The sequence below is a fragment of the Podarcis liolepis genome, assembly GCF_965112155.1.
Source record: "Podarcis liolepis genome assembly, chromosome: 3".
NCBI classification, from domain to species: Eukaryota; Metazoa; Chordata; class Lepidosauria; order Squamata; family Lacertidae; genus Podarcis; species Podarcis liolepis.
Window position 1 is genome coordinate 79,819,840 of NC_139557.1, and position 17,585 is coordinate 79,837,424.

At 39.7% G+C, this 17,585-nt stretch overlaps 1 protein-coding gene across 1 annotated transcript in view; it reads left to right on the top strand.

Annotated features, from left to right (window-relative positions):
* Positions 1-17,585, top strand: part of FMN2 (formin 2) — a 159,839-nt gene that overhangs the window by 81,532 nt on the left and 60,722 nt on the right. Inside the window, exon 8 of the mRNA XM_083496737.1 lies at positions 2,198-2,285. Within this exon, the coding sequence (XP_083352863.1) occupies positions 2,198-2,285 (88 nt within the window). The remainder of the gene's footprint in view (positions 1-2,197; positions 2,286-17,585) is intronic.

Genomic DNA, 17,585 nt, shown 5'->3' on the forward strand with positions numbered 1-17,585 from the left:
GTGGGGTGAAGCACTCGCCTCAGGTGACAGAGGCGCAAGAGGCAGCACCCTGCCGCTTCCACCGCTGCCGGAATGCTCCCCTCTCTCTGGGAAGAGGGAACCATTTTGTAAGTGCTGCTGTTCATCTTGCCTGCTCCTGGGGCAGAGAAGACATGCACCACCACCATGCAGAACACCCAAGCTCTGGCCAAGTTCAGTGAGAGATAGGCATTCCTGCATGTAGCATTGCCACTCGTCTCCCCCACTCTGAGGCAGAGAAGATGAGTGGCAGTGCCACTCTGGTTCTTGCCAATTTCTGTGAGGGGGCGGATTCTGGTAGCAGCAGAAGTTTGGGGGAGGCACAGTGGGTGGGAAGCGGGGAGTGGCACATTCCCATTTCGCCTCAGGTGGTGACATGGTACAGGCTGCTCCTACTGATTAAAATCTTCCCTCCCTAAATCTGCTGTTTTCATTAGGTAAGATGTGTTCATTGACACCAATGAAAACTTCCTTTCTAATGTAAGGGAGGGTGGATGATTTTTCTCAGGATGACAGCGGGCGGTAGAACAATTTAAACGCTCCCTCTACACTCCCAGTAATCCAGCATCTGAGATGGCTCCATTTCAGCTGCTTTTAAAAAAAATTGTTAAAAATAAACTAAAACGTGTGTATTAATTGCATTCATACTAGTTTGGTCCTTAGGGTAGAACTGTGAGTGTTTGTGACTGGATCGTCTGCATATTTTTAAAAGGCAGACATAGCCACAGAAACCTCAGTGTGGATTCCTGGGTGGAATCTACACACATCTATAAACTATTTTGAAAATGCTTTTTTTAAAAAGCATTTTTAAAAAATACATTGGAATTTCCATAAGGCTCACCATCGCCGTCAAGTGTCACATTGTATATTGCACTTAAAACACACTTAAAATGTTTTATTTGCAGCTGTATAGCTGAGTCCTATAGTTGAAATAGCTTCTCCGCCCAGCACCCTGCTCAAAGTTACCAGGAAAAGAAAAGGGTTAAATTCTTTATGTGTACAATATTGATCTGCATCCCCACATCCATTCCCATGGCTGCATATACCTTTAAAAAAAAGACCCAGAAAATCCAACAATGAATCTCCCACTGCCAATTCAGCCTTTAGGCCTGACTTCACATTCCCTTGCATCAGCTTTTTCTCTTTATTTTTTTCTCTTAGCCAGCATATTATTAATGTGCATATATTCTTTTTAGACTCTGTACTTCAAGTTACACAGAATAGTTTTATATACGCCTACCTCTTATGCCTGACAAAGCAGAGTTCTGTCACATTGATTTCAACCACATGCTTAAATCTTCCCAAAGAAGACTTGTTGGATCTAACACTTCTTAATTTTGATGGTTGAAATGTGTCTTTTTGATACCTACTGGATAGATTAAGGTTTACGGCATTGGATTCTGGTGTGTATTTTTTAATAAATGTGAGCTACCTTTCTTTTTTAAAAAAAATCACACTTTTTTATCTAAAAATGGGAAAAGGAAGTGTTGAACTGGAATATATGTTGCTAATTCTTATCCTGCCAAGATCAAAGAAACTTTCTTCTGCGCTGTGATTATTCTTGCTTTTTAAAAATGCTGTATTTGTTTCTTTGTTTTTCCTTGAATTGGTCATAGAGCATCCCAATATGTGCATGGTTATTTTGCTTTTTTATATATATACTGCCGAATAAAGCAACTATAGAAATATTCCCACAGTTTTATCTTACATCTAATCTGGAAATAGTTGTGTGGTTTTGGAAGCAAAATCAAATATATCTGACAGCCTATTTTACAAAGGCTCTAACATGGATGAAAAGATGAAGCTAAAAGTGCACATGCTTCTGGATTGGGGGGTGGGGCAAGATTCCTCCTTGCAAAGGCTGAAAAGGTGTGAGGCATACAGTGGCCCCTCTAGTTACATACTGCTCTGTGTATACTTCTGGGTTTCGCTGCGTGTGCATGCGCAGAAGCGGCGCCTCTGCCTACAGACTTTTCAGGTTGTGGGCAGACCCCCAGAACAAACTTAATCCGTATCCGTAGGGTCCACTGTACTTTGAATTTAATCATTTACAGTAATTTTATCAAACAGTTTGGGGCTCTTTAACAAGTAAAATATAGTTTGTGGGTACTGAGTTTATGATTTATGGCATGAAAAAACAACTTGCTGGGAAGTAACAACATTTTCTTTTCTTTGGCAGGTTGTCAAGTTATTAAGCAACAAAAGATCACAAGCAGTTGGAATATTAATGTCCAGTCTTCATTTAGACATGAAAGATATACAGCACGGTAAATGAAACAAACTTTTATTAGATAGATTTTATTCCATGAAATGGCTTTATCTTTTCCTATTGAAAATCATGGCCAGCGTTCTTTGTGAATGATACCTCTGCTGTCTGTCAGTAAAAATATGGAGAACTGACTGAATACTGTATCAGCCTACAGCCTGAAATTGAAATCTAAGGTCTCATATGTTTCCTATGTGGACTTCAATGAACTGAATGAGAGTCTAGGCACTTCATTCTGCTATGCAGAGGTTTCTAGAATGCTGAATACTCTTCTCTCCTGCCTGTTTAGACAAAAGTGTTGTTGATTCCAGTTTATAAGAAGTATCACTACAGTTTAAACACTTGGTGTCTTTAACTATGAGCGCTTTTCTTTTTTTAAACTCAAATTCCCATTTTCCTTCTAAAGTGCATTGTGTTTTGCAATAATACTTTCTGAAGACTTACTGGTAGCACAACTTTGAAAGTTTTATATCAGGAGACATCTTTTGGGGTGGCTGTAATTCCTCCTTCCCTATTTACATTAAAGGATGGCTTTGCAAAAAGGTGAAAAGTGGAGCTATATTTATACTTGCAGTGTTCTTCATGCCTCCTAAGTCCTTATAATAGATTTAAAGCAGATGGAACGGAGCTGTATAGTGCCAGCTTACCTATTAAATAAATATGGTTTCAAGTATATTGCAGACTTCATAAATCATGAAAACATCTTTCTGACTTTTCTAGCCTACCTGTTTTAATTGTGAATTCCATTTGCTCTATTTTGTGGAAGAAATTACGCGCAGGGCAAATGCTGGTGTGCACCATCAATTTCTGAGTAACTTTTAATCACAACTTAAGCTTTTGCTAAGTTATTTTCATGGTTACTAAACTTCCCCAAGCTGAAGCATTTAGGCTGGTAGTCACAGATTGAGGCGCCAGTACTGGCGCCAAGAAGTACTTGGTATTTCAAAAGCTGGCAGATGTAGTTCAGTTAAGTCATAGAATGAAATCTGAAAACAATGATATGGTCCTTTCCTTCAGTCAAATATTCAGCTTGGTTTGAGTTAATAATGAGAACCTTATGAACAAAGGAGTCCGCCTAACATCTGGGTCTGTGGTAAAGCCAACACAAGTTGATTGAAAATTTGCTTGCTTAACATGCAACGCTAACAATAATATGGCATGAATGTCAGTCGCTGAAGGGGTCAAGCAATACTGTGCTTAACCTTTTATCCTATTAGGATTAAGTGCATGTAATTGTTCTATCCTACAAAGTCTCTTGCAGTATTTTTATATTTCTCTTCATTTGTTCTCCGTACTCAGTTCGTTTTCTTGAAGTGTGTGTATTTATGAGTAGCTAACATTTTTCGAAACTGTTGGACATAATTCTGTGGTGATACAAGGAGTTTGATGAGCCATAATAGACTAAGAGTGAGCAGTTTGCGATGAGTATTGAAAGGTGTGCAGATAGTGGACTGGATACTGAATGCCCAGCAGACATGCCTACCTTTCTACGTATCTTTGCACAGTCTAAATCAGCTTCTAATTTTCATTTGCTCCAAACTACTTAATCAAGAAAAAAATCCCTATAGACCATTTTAGTGCTAAAACTGGCAGATTCTCTCTTCCTTTCCTTTCATGGGATGCAAGAGGAAAGACAATGTCCCCTCAATAGAGGACTAATTAAACAAATTATGTGAATTCATTTGTTGTTGTTTAGTCGTTTTGTCATGTCCGACTCTTCGTGACCCCATGGACCAGAGCACGCCAGGCACTCCTGTCTTCCACTGCCTCCCGCATTTTGGTTAAACTCATGTTAGTAGCTTCGAGAACACTGTCCAGCCAACTCGTCCTCTGTCGTCCCATTCTCCTTGTGCCCTCAATCTTTCCCAACATCAGGGTCTTTTCCAGGGAGTCTTCTCTTTTCATGAGGTAGCCAAAGTATAGGAGCCTCAGCTTCAGGATCTGTCCTTCCAGTGAGCACTCAGGGCTGATTTCCTTCAGAATGGATAGGTTTGATCTTCTTGCAGTCCATGGGACTCTCAAGAGTCTCCTCCAGCACCACAATTCAGAATCATAAATTCTTCAGCGATCAGCCTTCTTTATGGTCCAGCTCTCACTTCCATACATCACTACTGGGAAAACCATAGCTTTGAATTCATAGAGTTGGCTAAAATGACAGCAGTCATTAGACTTCAGTCGAATCAAAAACTTAAGAAGGAATGAAACTGCTTAGAAGAATATATGAAAGACATCGTTCCAAAACAGATTTATTGATATGCATGGACTAAGTTTGTAAAGGAGTGGAAAAAATTATTGTAAGATTGTTCTGAGGGCCAAAGTAACTAATATATATAACACAATGACAAGTTCAAGATATATCAACGGATGTCGTGCTGTGGTGGAGGGAAGTCACAATAATAGAATGAGATAGCTACAGAATGGAAAACGGGGATTTTACTAATGTATTAATTTACACTGTATATTCTGTATACCTTAGAGCATATATTCTATGTTATTATAATGAAACAAAATAAAGATTGAGAAAAGATCCCGATCCAGAGCTAATTAACATCATCCACCAGTTTGAGCACTCAAAAGATCGCCATGGATTAACTCTGAAATTACCTGAGTTCCTCTGACCAAAATTAGAAGAACCAAGTCTAATTGAAGATTCGGGGGGGGGGGGGATACTCGTATCTTCCTACTCCAATTCAAAGCAATGACATGAATGGGATTAATTATATGACTTTGTTAGTAAAGAATCTGTTTGTATATATGGTGGTGGGGAGAATAGTTTCATTTGGAAACCCCAGGGCAGCACTTCAAATATTGCTACAATATTGAGAGGACAGAAATAAGCAAATATGAGGTGGCTGGAATTTCTTGCGATGATCACTTCTAAGAGAAAACTTTGTGGACGGGAAGCAGCAGCAGAGACAAGATGGGGTGCTCTGCCACAATGACCAGGGCATCAGCTGTCACTAAGGGAGGGGTTCACTTCTTTTCTTTTAATCTTTTTATTAATTTTCTATTTTAACAATCCAATAAAACCACATTAACAATTCCAAATTACAACAATTCTTTTAAAAAACCAATGCCGAATTATACATAATTTGGTGACTTCCCATGTTCTGGGGTTCAAGTCCTGCAGTAGTTCTTAATTAATCCTTAGACAATAATTCGGATCTTGATCCTTCAGGTTCACACCCACTGGCTTTTATGACTTACAATCGGATTTGTATATTCCAACCATTAATTTTGCAAGGGGATTAATCCGATGTCATTCTGTGCAGAATATTTTTTCTCCTTCCCTGTTGTGTTCCTGTTGTGTTCCAACACCAGCACTTTCCTTTGCTTCCGGTTTCTGCTCTCATGTGCAATTCTTACTGTGACATAGATATGCCGTCCCGCCATCAGGGAGGGGCTTACTCCTGGCAGCCTGCTTGCCTCCTCTTCATCATCTAGATCAGCACCTCCTAGGTCACTGGACCCCTCCCCATGATCTAGTTCTTCACTATTGCCCCATTTCTCCACCCCCATGACCAGCCCTTCCAATACATCTCCCCGGAGCTCATGGCAGTGCTGATCATAATGAATTAATTATTTCAGTACTGAATAACATGGTAATGCTATTATTATTTTTAATGAACCACACATAATTGAAATCCTCCCCCTCCCCTGCCAAATAAAATAATAATGAATGTCACACTTCTTTCCACACCAAAATTGTGCTCGGTGTCTCTCTTCCATGTGGAAGCGGATGTCAGAGCAGAATTGTCTCTTTTGAGTAATAATAGATGCATGGAAAAATCTTAAATGCTGTATTAGCTTCTGTCATTGTTTCAGCTATTCATGCTGTGACAGGATCAAGGTTATTGCATTTTCCAACCATGCATATTTTGAGAAGTAATATTTCCTGAGTGAACTGTTGCTATTATCATTACTGTTCCATCTGGACAATATCATTATGGCGTCTCTATTGCTCCTTTTGGTTTGACACCCATTGTTTTGTAGAAATAAAAAGTACAGGCAGGGTTCTTTTGGTTAAACTTGTGACATTATAATTTATGATTGAAAGAAGTTTTAGCCTTGCATTGGAGATAGCTTCTCTATTTCTTTCTACCTAATCATAATATAAAAAACTGCAATATATATACATAGACTTTTAAAATCCAACATATACTGTTGTCTTTATTATCCAAGAAGTATAGTAAGACCTTCCATATCTCAGCAATAAATTAAGCTGAGCTACTATTCAAAATCCACCCATGGTACACACTACAATAAATCTTATTTCCACACACACACACATCTAAGTTAGTAACAGGAGTGTGGAAATTACCCTCGGCCAATAAAGCGAGATGAGCGTCGCAACCCCAGAGTTGGTCACGACTGGACCTAATGGTCAGGGGTCCCTTTACCTTTACCTTAGATTGAGAATTGCATTTGCAAATTTCCTTAATGAACATCTCAGGGAACACTTGACTGTTTCTGAGAGTTCCTTTCTGGCTCACAATGTTAACAAATGCATATTTGTGGTGCTGTGTACACGTGCCTTATCGTGTTGCCCATTGGGAAGCTAACATGGTGGAAGACCACTTGGGAATCCAACTGCTCCAGGCCAAAACAAACATACCTGGAAGCGCGCGCGCGCACACACACACACACACTCAAAGAGAGAGCAGAGACAGTTAAGAGAATTCACTCAAATATAGAGAAGATACTCACCAAACAGAAAGATTTCTTGTCAGGTGATCTGGTCATGTGGTTCACAACAGTCAGTGAGAGTTGCATTTCTGTGTGTGAGCATACACAACACCTAACTTGGTCATTCATGGAGTTTCATAGCACTTGAAACACTGGCCTGAAATATTGTATTGCAATGCTCTTTAAACTGCAGTCCATCTAGACCAGGGGTGGTCAACCTTTTTATACCTACCCACCCACTAATGCATCTTTCTTGATGGTAAAATTTCCTTACCGCCCACCAGTGCTCAATGGAAGGAGGATTCAGCTTGTGCCATAGAACCCCCTACTGTCCACCTAGAATCCTGAAACACCCACTAGTGGGTGGTAAGGACCAGGTTGACAACCCTTGATTTAAGGGTTTACATTCAATAACTTTTTTGCACATCTAAAGCAGCTTGGTCAACCTGAACACTGAGCACATAAAGAATCTGGTTTCATATTCTGAGCCTAAGAATAATTGGGGGAAATCACCCAGAATTTGTAATTCATCTGAGTATTAAAAGTTGGACAAATTTATATTCTGAACCAGATAATTGCAAACTGGTAAGATCTCTAATTAGTGCAGGGCTTTAGAATAAAAACAAACTATCATTTTCTTTTTAAAGAATTTAACTATGTTTAAACCTGTATTTCCCTCTCTCTTCTTCCTGATAATGCTAACACAGTGTAAAATATGGCCTAGTCATGCTTTTTGCTTCCACCTTCAACAGCCAATGATATGAAGCACAATGCACCTGGTAATGATTGGTAAAGCTCCTCTAGGTATACATTTTCTATTATTTAGTATAAACCCACACTCTACATTGGTTGATGTCAGTGGGCTTTCTGGTGCTTTGATCAGAATTGGTAACATTTTTGACAGGGATCCATTACAGAATAGGAAAGATTGAAATTACTTTGTCTGGAGATGAATTAAAGTTTTTCAGAGAAGTGAAAGTGGTACGATAGAGCCATTGTCGCTTGTGGTAAATTCACTTCATGGAAATGCTTCAAAAACCTGTCTAGCCATGATTTACACATGAATTACTGTTGTCTCTGTCAATCATACCACTTCCTAGTCCATGAAAAACTTTTGTCTGACTTTAGTAATATGTAATAATGGAATTGTGGTTCAGGTTATAGGGTTGCCATGTGTCCTTTTTTCCCAGGACACGTCCTCTTTTTTCATGCATAGAGTCATCATAGCAATCCATAGTTAAAAGTAGAAGTTGGCAAATGTGTCCTCCTTTTTGCTCTTCAAAATATGGCAGACCTATCTCTGCTCCACCATGCCCAAGAAGCAGTATCCTGACAAAACCCTTGTACAAATGGAATAATGCTTTATGTTGTTTTTCTAATCCCAAAGCTCTTTTATTATTCAAATGCTCCCATGAGAGTGATGAGTGAATCTGGCATATATGAAAAGGGAAGATCATAAGGTCCCAGAACAGAGTCTGCTTCCATGTAGAATGACCAGATTAAACAGTAAAATACAGACAAGCCCATGAAGCCAAACCATTTGTTTCAAGACATTTCCCACATGGTATGATTAGTGTTTACAAGTATCTCCAATGCATTATTTCATTAGGAAAGGAGTCTGCTTTTCTTATTTGCTCAGGCATCATGTGGTACAATTTGAAATAATTAAAATGTAGCAGTTCTAAGGCTGTTCTCAGTTAATATTCTGGAATAATAAGGAGAAACAATGTAGTTCTTCATATTGTAATAAATCAACACACTAGAAAACTGGATTTATGTGCTGGTTGTAAAACTGGGGTTAATTTTCTAGCAACACTTCTGTATAAGATCAGCCTACATTTGATAGTAATTTCATTGTTTAGTTTTGGGCTGAATATTGTATTTTAATGCTCTTAAGCGTCAGTCCTATGCTCCCTGGGAGGGTGCCCCAGGGGCTGTATTATGTTTTGGATCTCTTCCACCTCCAAGGGCAGAAGTAGATTTCCAAACTCAAAGGGAAGCATATTCAACCTTATACAGCCCATCCTGGCTCTGTGATCCTTGCCTTACTCATCTCGGGGCTCTGACATCAGTTGATGTCAAAAGAGAAGAGGGCGTGCCAGGCCACTTTGGCTGAAGGCTCCAGAAGATCCAGAAACTTTCCATTCCCTGAACACATCCCTGAAATGGGGGGAAATGTATGACCAGGGCCAGGGCTGGGTTATCTTGCAACCTAGGCAAGCTACCCACCCCCCAAAAGTGCTATCTTCATGTTCTAAAAAAGATGGCTTGTAGAAACGATAAAATTATTCAAACTACAAAATAAAAATAAATAAAAACATCAGAAATTTATAACACATATCACAAAAACTAATCTATGTAAAACTCGGCTCCTCAAAGGTCTGCACCCTAACTGGCTGCCTAGTTGGCCTAATGGACCTGTTTGTGCCAGTCACAGAGTATATTTTCCCTCCCTTTGAAAACAAATAGGAGGGGAAGTCATTCAAAGTAAAAAAGAGGAGGATACCAGAAAGTGGGTGGGAAGTAAGTAAGTTAAAACATGGCTTCCTCTTCCCTTCCACCCTACTGCCATACACCCAGCATGGCTGTTCATCTACCTTCATTTCTTCCTGCCTTCTTCCCACTTGGATTGTTCTGCTCATGTTGAACTTATGGAGGAATGGTGTTTGATATGGTAGTCTTGTTACCACTTTGTTGTTCACATAATCATGTTAAAAGACTTAATTGGAAGTGAAAGTGCAAAGTAGCAGAGAGTAGGCTAGCAGCATTGCTATGTAATAGCAGAATTGAAATAGCTTAATTAGCTGACTCAGTCATGCATCATGCCTAAACTCCAGATGACAGGAACTGTGTAGGCATTCAGCATTGCCTCATAAATGATACTACAATGCGGTGCTTGCCAGTTGTGTCATTTGGCAATTGTTCTGTAATGGTAGCATGAATATCATGCTTACAACTCCTTTCACGTTTTATATATTTGTGGGCATCATTTTCAACTCCTCCATCCACTTTTCTTTGTGTAATTGCTACCCCTTTTGCCATAGTCATTTTCTACTGCTGGGTTGTCATCACCCTTAAGAATGTTTGCAGTGGAATATATATTTTGTCCCCAATTTTAAATAGCAGTTGAAGGCCCCCCTCCCTTTTTTACACCTAGATCCACTTTTCACATTACTAGTTCATGTATCTGGGGAATAACTGATGCAAATAACTGAGAATCAGAATAGGCTTCACCTTAGTAGTATCTACTACAGTGGTACCATTCAGGTTACAGGTGCTTCGGGTTACAGACTCCACTAACCCAGAAATTGTACCTCGGGTTAAGAACTTTGCTTCAGGATAAGAACAGAAATTGTGCAGTGGCAGTGGGAGGTCCCATTAGCTAAAGTGGTACCTCAGATTAAGAACAGTTTCAGGTTAAGAACGGACCTCCAGAACAAATTAAGTTCTTAACCCGAAGTACCACTGTACTAGTATCTTAGAAAATATGTTAATGATGTTTCGTGTGTTATCTTTTCAAACAGCTTGTATGTCTGCAGTGGCAGTCCTTTGAGCTTCATGGGGTGCTGCCCCAGAGGCCTCCCAACTTTGAGGGGATCAATCAATCATCGTATTTGTATGCTATCTTTGCAAAGTTAAAACTGTGCTCAAGGTAGCTGACAACATATAAAAAGTTAGTAACTACAAACATAACAAAAGTAGTCATAAACAATAAGCAAAACATCAAAAAGTCACAACCATATACATCATAAGATCTGGAGGAAAATCCCATCGGCCCCCGTGACTAGTCAATGAAAGCACCAGCTGGCCATGTGGACAGGAAACTCTTTCCCCAACTCTCCTGCCAGGCTGCAACCGCCACTGCTGTCAAAAATGGCGGGTGGTCTTTATGGCAGATCTTCCTTGCCACCAAAAAGTACTGAATCAAATTTGTTTTGAGATGAACTGAGATGCTTTGAAAAGTCATTAAATATTATTTTACTTAGAAACCCATTAACCGTCAGATTTGGTAGAACTGTGCTCATCTGGACACTTTGTTTCAGAAAGGTATATTCCAGTCTGAGAGTGACCTCCTCTTTTCTTCACCCGTGTTTTTATCACTTGCCAAACTGAAATAAAACTTACCTAAATAATTAAGATAAGCACTAAAGGGCTCTGCATGGTCATATCAACAAAACTCTCAAAAATAGAACTGCAATATAATCTCTCTAGATTAAACAGTCTACAATGGTAATCATGTTTGCATTTAAACATTTTATTCTGAAAGGATTACAACACTGGGCTCATTTTTTCCCCTCCCTTTCCCCAGACAAGAAGGCGACACACTGACTCAAACAAAATGTATTTGTTCTCTAAAAATTTAACTTGCACAAATTTTATAAACAAACTGTATAGGTGTATGAAGTTTTGGCTGATTTAATCAGTAACTTATGTCTTTGGATTTATATAAGCTTGTTTACTCAAGATGCCTGCATTGGAAATGTTTATACTAAAAATACCTCCTATTTTATAGCATTTGAATTAAAATCTATATCATTGTAACATTATTGCTGTGGACTGGTGGGCATGACATAGTACCCCATGGAACTCTTCCTTCCTCTTCTTCATGCATGCAGAATTACCTCTCACCATGAGAGAGGGATGTGCCCAACAGCATGCACAGGGCATGGATTGAATCTTGCACCATGTCATCCCTTACCCCTCTGCCAAATCATATATCCCCATAACAAAAAAGAAGAGACTAGATATCAATGCTGCTAGTAACTGTGTACTGTGATTACTCATATTTAAGTGCATTTTTAAAATTGCCTTGATCTTTTTCTACTGTATCTTAAAAAGTATTTTAGCAGCTTTGTGGACCCAGTGATATAAAAGCAGGGTAAAATTAAGACAAACTAATAATATTAAGAATTTGTTACATGACATTCACCAATCTCTAAACGTAATGGTCTTTGGTCTTTCATTCTGCCTTTACAGTAGAATGGTTGTAATGCATCTGTGAGCATCTCCCTTGTATGGATATTGTCAGTGTTCATCATAATTCTGCAAAATGAAGCAGCATTATTTATTATTTATAGAAGAGGAGCCTACTTGTATCAAAAAGTACACTTTAAAAAAAGTATAACCCACCCTTTATTCAAATATCTCAGGATGGGGAACAATAAAATAATTTAAAGTAACAACCTGCAACAAAAAAAGAGCAGATAAAATTCACATTACAGATTGCCATAAAACTGCAAAACATATTCTAACTGAGCATCAACAGCCTCCCAAGGCCTTAATGATTTGCCATGTTTAAGCTAGTGTCTAAGTACTAAAATATTAGGCACCAGTCAAATTTCAGAAGTGATGGAGTTCCGCATTTGGGACACTGGCACATTCTCATGTCACTGCATAGGGTATACCTCCTGGCAGCGGACGTTAAGAAAAGCTTCCCTAACAGAGCTTATCACTTGGGCAGCACTATGTAAGGAAATATTGTTCTTCGAGTATTAAAGTTCCAAGTTATTCAGGACTTTATAACTCATCACCAGTACCTTGAATTCTGAATGGAAATGTAAGCTGCAACCATACCTGGCCAAAAGCACTCTGTGCCACCAGAGACACTTGAGCCTCCATTGACTCAAGTGTCAATGGATCAACTTGGATCAAGTAGTGCCCCCAGACCAAGAACCTTCTTCTTTACAGGGAGTGCAAGCCCATAAATGGCAGGTAGAGTATATAATTCCTAGACTCTAGAGCAGCCTTTATCAACCTGTGGGTCCCCAGATGTTGTTGAACTACAACTCCCATCACCCCTAGCTAGCAAGGCCAGAGCTCAAGGATGATGCGAGTTGTAGTCCAACAACATCTGCGGACCCACAGGTTGAGAACCGCTGCTCTAGAGCCACTGAACCACAGTGTCACTGTCTTATCAGGATTTCATCTCAATTTATTGGCTCTCATCCAGCTCATTAAAGTGTCTAGACAATGTTTCAGAACTTGCACAGCCTCATTTGACTTAGATGACAAGAAGAGCTGGTTGTCAGCACACTGATGATACCCCACTCCAAATATCCATTGACCTCTCACGCAGCAGCTTCATGTGGATGTTAAATAGCACGAGGACAAGGTAGAACCATGAATGACTCTATGGATCATGAAGTTGAGCACAAGTTCCTCAGTGCTACCCTCCGGTACCATATCCATTGGTAAGAAGAGAACCAGCATAACATTCTGCCTCTAACTCCCAGCCCACAGAGCCAATTCAGTAAGATATTATGGCCAAATGGTATCAAAAGCAGTTGAGAGATCCATGAGAACCAACTTCCCATGTCTCTCTCTTAGAAAAAGGTAATCCATCATGGTGACCAAAGCTGCTTCAGTTTCAAAACAGGGCCTAAAGCAAGACTGGAATGGTTACTGATAACCAGTCTCTTCCAAGAGGGTCTGCAGCTGACCAACCACTATCATTTTGAGCACCTAGACCAAAAAGGGGGAATTTGTGACCAGGCGCTAGTAATCTCATTCTGGGTCCAAAGATAGTTGTTAGATGAATGGCCAATTAGATTGTAGGCCAGATTCAAAGTGCTAGTTTTAAACTATAAAGCACAGGACTCCAATACTTCAAGGACCTTCTCTCCCAATACAAACCTGCCTTATGATCATAAGAGGCCCTTCTGCATGTGCCTTGATGATGCGCAGTGGTAACAAGAGAATGTGCCATTGCAGTAGCATCCCCTCAGCTGTGGAATGCTCTCCTGTGGCATTGTCAGTTTGTTGGAGCCAAAGAAAGAGAATATTCTTGTTTTCCCCAAGTATTGAAATAATGATGTGGTTTGATTTTGGGCCTTTTATTTTTGGAGTCGGGTAGGAGATTTTTTCTGTTGTTAACTTCTGGGGGATGAACACTTTTATTAATAATTATTATTAATATTATAACTAATAATTAATAACAATAATTTTGGACATTTTAGGGTACTCCTGTACCGTATTTACTTGAGTAATATGCCATCGAATCTAATGCTCACCTCAATTTTCAGAACCTTGAAAGAAACAAAAAAAGTATTTGCTGGAGAATGTGCCATCGAATCTAGTACATACCTTAATTTCGCAATGTAATTTGGCCCAAAAAGGTGAGCATTAGATTCAAGGAAATATGATATTTTGCATGTCACTTTGAGACTTTTTTGGGGGTAAAAAGTGATGACTAAATTTAATAGAACTATTTAATTTAATAGTCGCTCGACCACCACCACCTTGTTTAGACAAGTGGGAACCACTCTCTGGCTAAGTGATGCATTGACTGTTTCCAGGATCCAGTCAACCCCTGCACCCGCCCCCCTCACCTTCACAGCACACTCTGGAGACAGATGGCGAGCTTAATTTTTGAACTGTGCGTGCCAAAGCCTCAAGCCACAGTTGTGCCATTTATACTATTTTTAAATAAAATGTAGACCACATTTCCAAAATATGGAGAAAGAGAGCATGAAGAGTCACTTCAGCTGGAAATACATTTTCAGTTATTTGTTCACCTGCCCCCACATCAACACGGCCACAAGTTTAGGTGCATGGCAGGCAAGAGAAACAGCAGTGTCAATATATATTGGGTGTTAGGACAGTCTATGTTGCGGGTGGAATTAAATGTCTCTTATCTGCAGAGAAGGGTGGTGTTCGTGTTCATATAATCTCTCTTTAAAGGAAAAAAAAAACCATGATCGTACATAATTTAAAGTGTAGAAATAAATAAGAATTAGTCATTTTATTTTAGTTTTGCTTTTTGGGTTAGAAATTTGTCAGCCATCATTTACCTTTGTCAAGGCCTGCACACACTGGCTATGCATGTTTGAACAATCCAGGTTCTTTCCCTCCACAGACCTGAATTTCTGTATAGTTTTTTTAATGCTATTTTTTAAAGGCTATTTCTAGATTAAGCTATTTTCATAAAAGCAGAGAACCATGTTCATGGTGTCCTTATAAGCTAACTTATAAGCAGCTCTCTGAAATATATACACTCTCCTGCATACCTGTGCTGTTGAAAATACACAGGCCTGGCACCACTGTGTTTGCCATACATTTTCTTATCTCATAAAAGAATTCAATCAAAAGTGTTATGTTGCTCTCTAAGTAATTCTTAGGTAATCTTAATAACTTGAAAAATTAGAAGAGAAGCTGTCATGTATTTTGAAACACAAAAATTAGCACATTTGAGAGGGGGAAACCCAAGACAAACAGCTAAAAGAATGCAGAAGCACTTTAAAAACAGAATATTTTTATACAAGTGCACATCCTGTATTTAGAGCATAGGCTGCTTCTAAAGGCATTTGTCTGCCGTTTGAATATTTGGGAAAGCATATTTTTATCCAATAACTTTACATTTCTTATTCTGAACACAATTGGTTTTTTTAAAAAAACCTGTGATTAGGGACTCTATCAAGCAACTGGTACTTTTCAGCGAGCCACCCTTGAATGCTGGAGATGCTTAAATCCCTTTGACTTCCACAGAATTCATTATTATGGTCAGTGTTGTCTATGCAGTGGGATGGATCTTGTTAATATCACTCAAATGAGCGAAAAGTCTTTTTTCATCTAGAAGAATGGGTTGTGATTAAAGTACACATAATCTCTTCTCCTTCAAGATAGAAAATGAGTGTATCATATGATGCCTAGGTCTTCTCTCCTCCTCCTCCATCCCAGTTTTTTATGCTGACTGGTACTAGTTATATTCCTCTCCTCTCTTGTGTTTAGCCCATTTCACCTAATACCTGTAGTCTCAGTGTGTTGAGACCATCATTGAAAGTTCTGGATTGATTAGCTACTTTGGTCTGCTTTTGCAAGGCATGAGCAATCTGTGACCCTCCAGATGTTGCAGATTCCAACTCTCATCAGTATAAAATGTGGACTGAGAATGTCCCTCAGTATTTGGTACCATTTTTTAGAGGTTGGTTTCTAGTGGCAAGAAAGACTCTCCTCCTGCAAAAAGGGGAGTGGTTGTGGTCGGGGCCAGACTCCGCCTCAAGCAGGGGGCATTAGCCCCCTGCCTCCCACTCACCTGGCTGGCGCCCATGCCCACTGACAGGCACCCAACCAGGTGCTTTCGAGGGGGCGTGTACGGCAGCGTAAATTGCTGTCGCGCCAGCCTCCTGGCCTCTCTCTTCGTCGTCCCTTCGCGAGTCACCCACCCTCCACTCCCTTAGAGCTCAGGGTCTCAGCTTTCTTTTGGCCTTGCTATGGACCTTAGGTTGGTCGCCCTGGTTGTCCGGGGGGCTTGGTAGGAATTTTTCCATTTGGCATTAGGCTTTTTGGTTTTTTCGCCTACCTCGTAGCAATCGTCACAACTTTCATGGTATTGGTGGGTAGGCTAGGCATTGGAATAATGTGGTGTGGTGTGTGGAAGGGCTAGGTGTGGCCATTGCCTACGCCTTCAATTTTGGGTATTCCGTTAAAGGAATCCGGCGGTCGTTTATTCTGTCCGATGCCTGCGTAGCGGGAGGCCATGGCATGACCCTCGGTGACATCAGGGGAGAGCTTATAGTTGGATTAGCATCAACAGGCTCCACCTACTGGTGAATAAACCCCCCTGTTTTAGACTCACCCCTCTCCGAGTGGGTGGAGTCAGATGACGTAATCCAGTGCCTAAGCCAATACCTTTTCACTTGCTGTAATCAATAAAGTTGTGGCATTTTCTTGTCCATTAACCTTATATCACGTGTCCTTGTGTTTTCATTCCACTATGCGGGGATTGGGTCCTCGAACCACAACTAAGTTCATATTAAAATGAGAAATGCTGAAAGGTTTTTTGTGGTGATTTTGTGAGACTTTTAATTTACTCCCATCTAAATAATTTAACGTTTATGTGTTATGCATGACCTTCACAAAGAAAGGCAATGGAAAGAAAGAAAAAAGTTATAACCAGGTAACTTTTAAAATACTCCATGCAGTCAAAAATTAGAAAAGGGAAGGAGTAAAACAAAACAAAGGTTTGAAAGAAAGCTAAAAGAAAAACTTGATTGTCTTAGGAAGTTAGTACATTCCAAAATGAATGAATGTTCTTTTCATCTGCTAAAATTCTTCCCTCCAATCTCTACATACACACTGGACCCTGCTCAGTGCAATCAACATCAACGTTTCCTTATTTATATATTCTTTTATTATACTGTAACTAAAATTATGTTTCAGACCTGTAGGGGGGAAATGTGATGAGTCCCAGACACTGCATTTTATCACTGAATGCTTTACAGCAATGAGAAACAAATGAGCATGAATTATATTGTCTCTAATCTTGAGGTTTATACACAGAATCATTTAGCAACAGTGAAGGGTACTGATTTATACAGGATAATGTAATCTGCTGTCAGTATTCTGTCAGGAATAGCCAGTGGAAATGCTAGTTAGGGTGCTTTCCTGGTTACATTTTACCTAAAAAGTATATAGATTCACAGTATAGTCGAGTTGAAAGGGACCCAGAGGGTCATCTAGTCCAACCCACTGCTGTGCATGAACCTCAACTAGCTCATACACAACTGGTGGCCATCTAACCTCTGCTTAAAAACTTCCAAGGAAGGAGAATCCAGCACCTCTCATGGGAGTCTGTTCCACTGTTGAGCAACCCTTACTGTCAGCAAGTTCTTCCTGA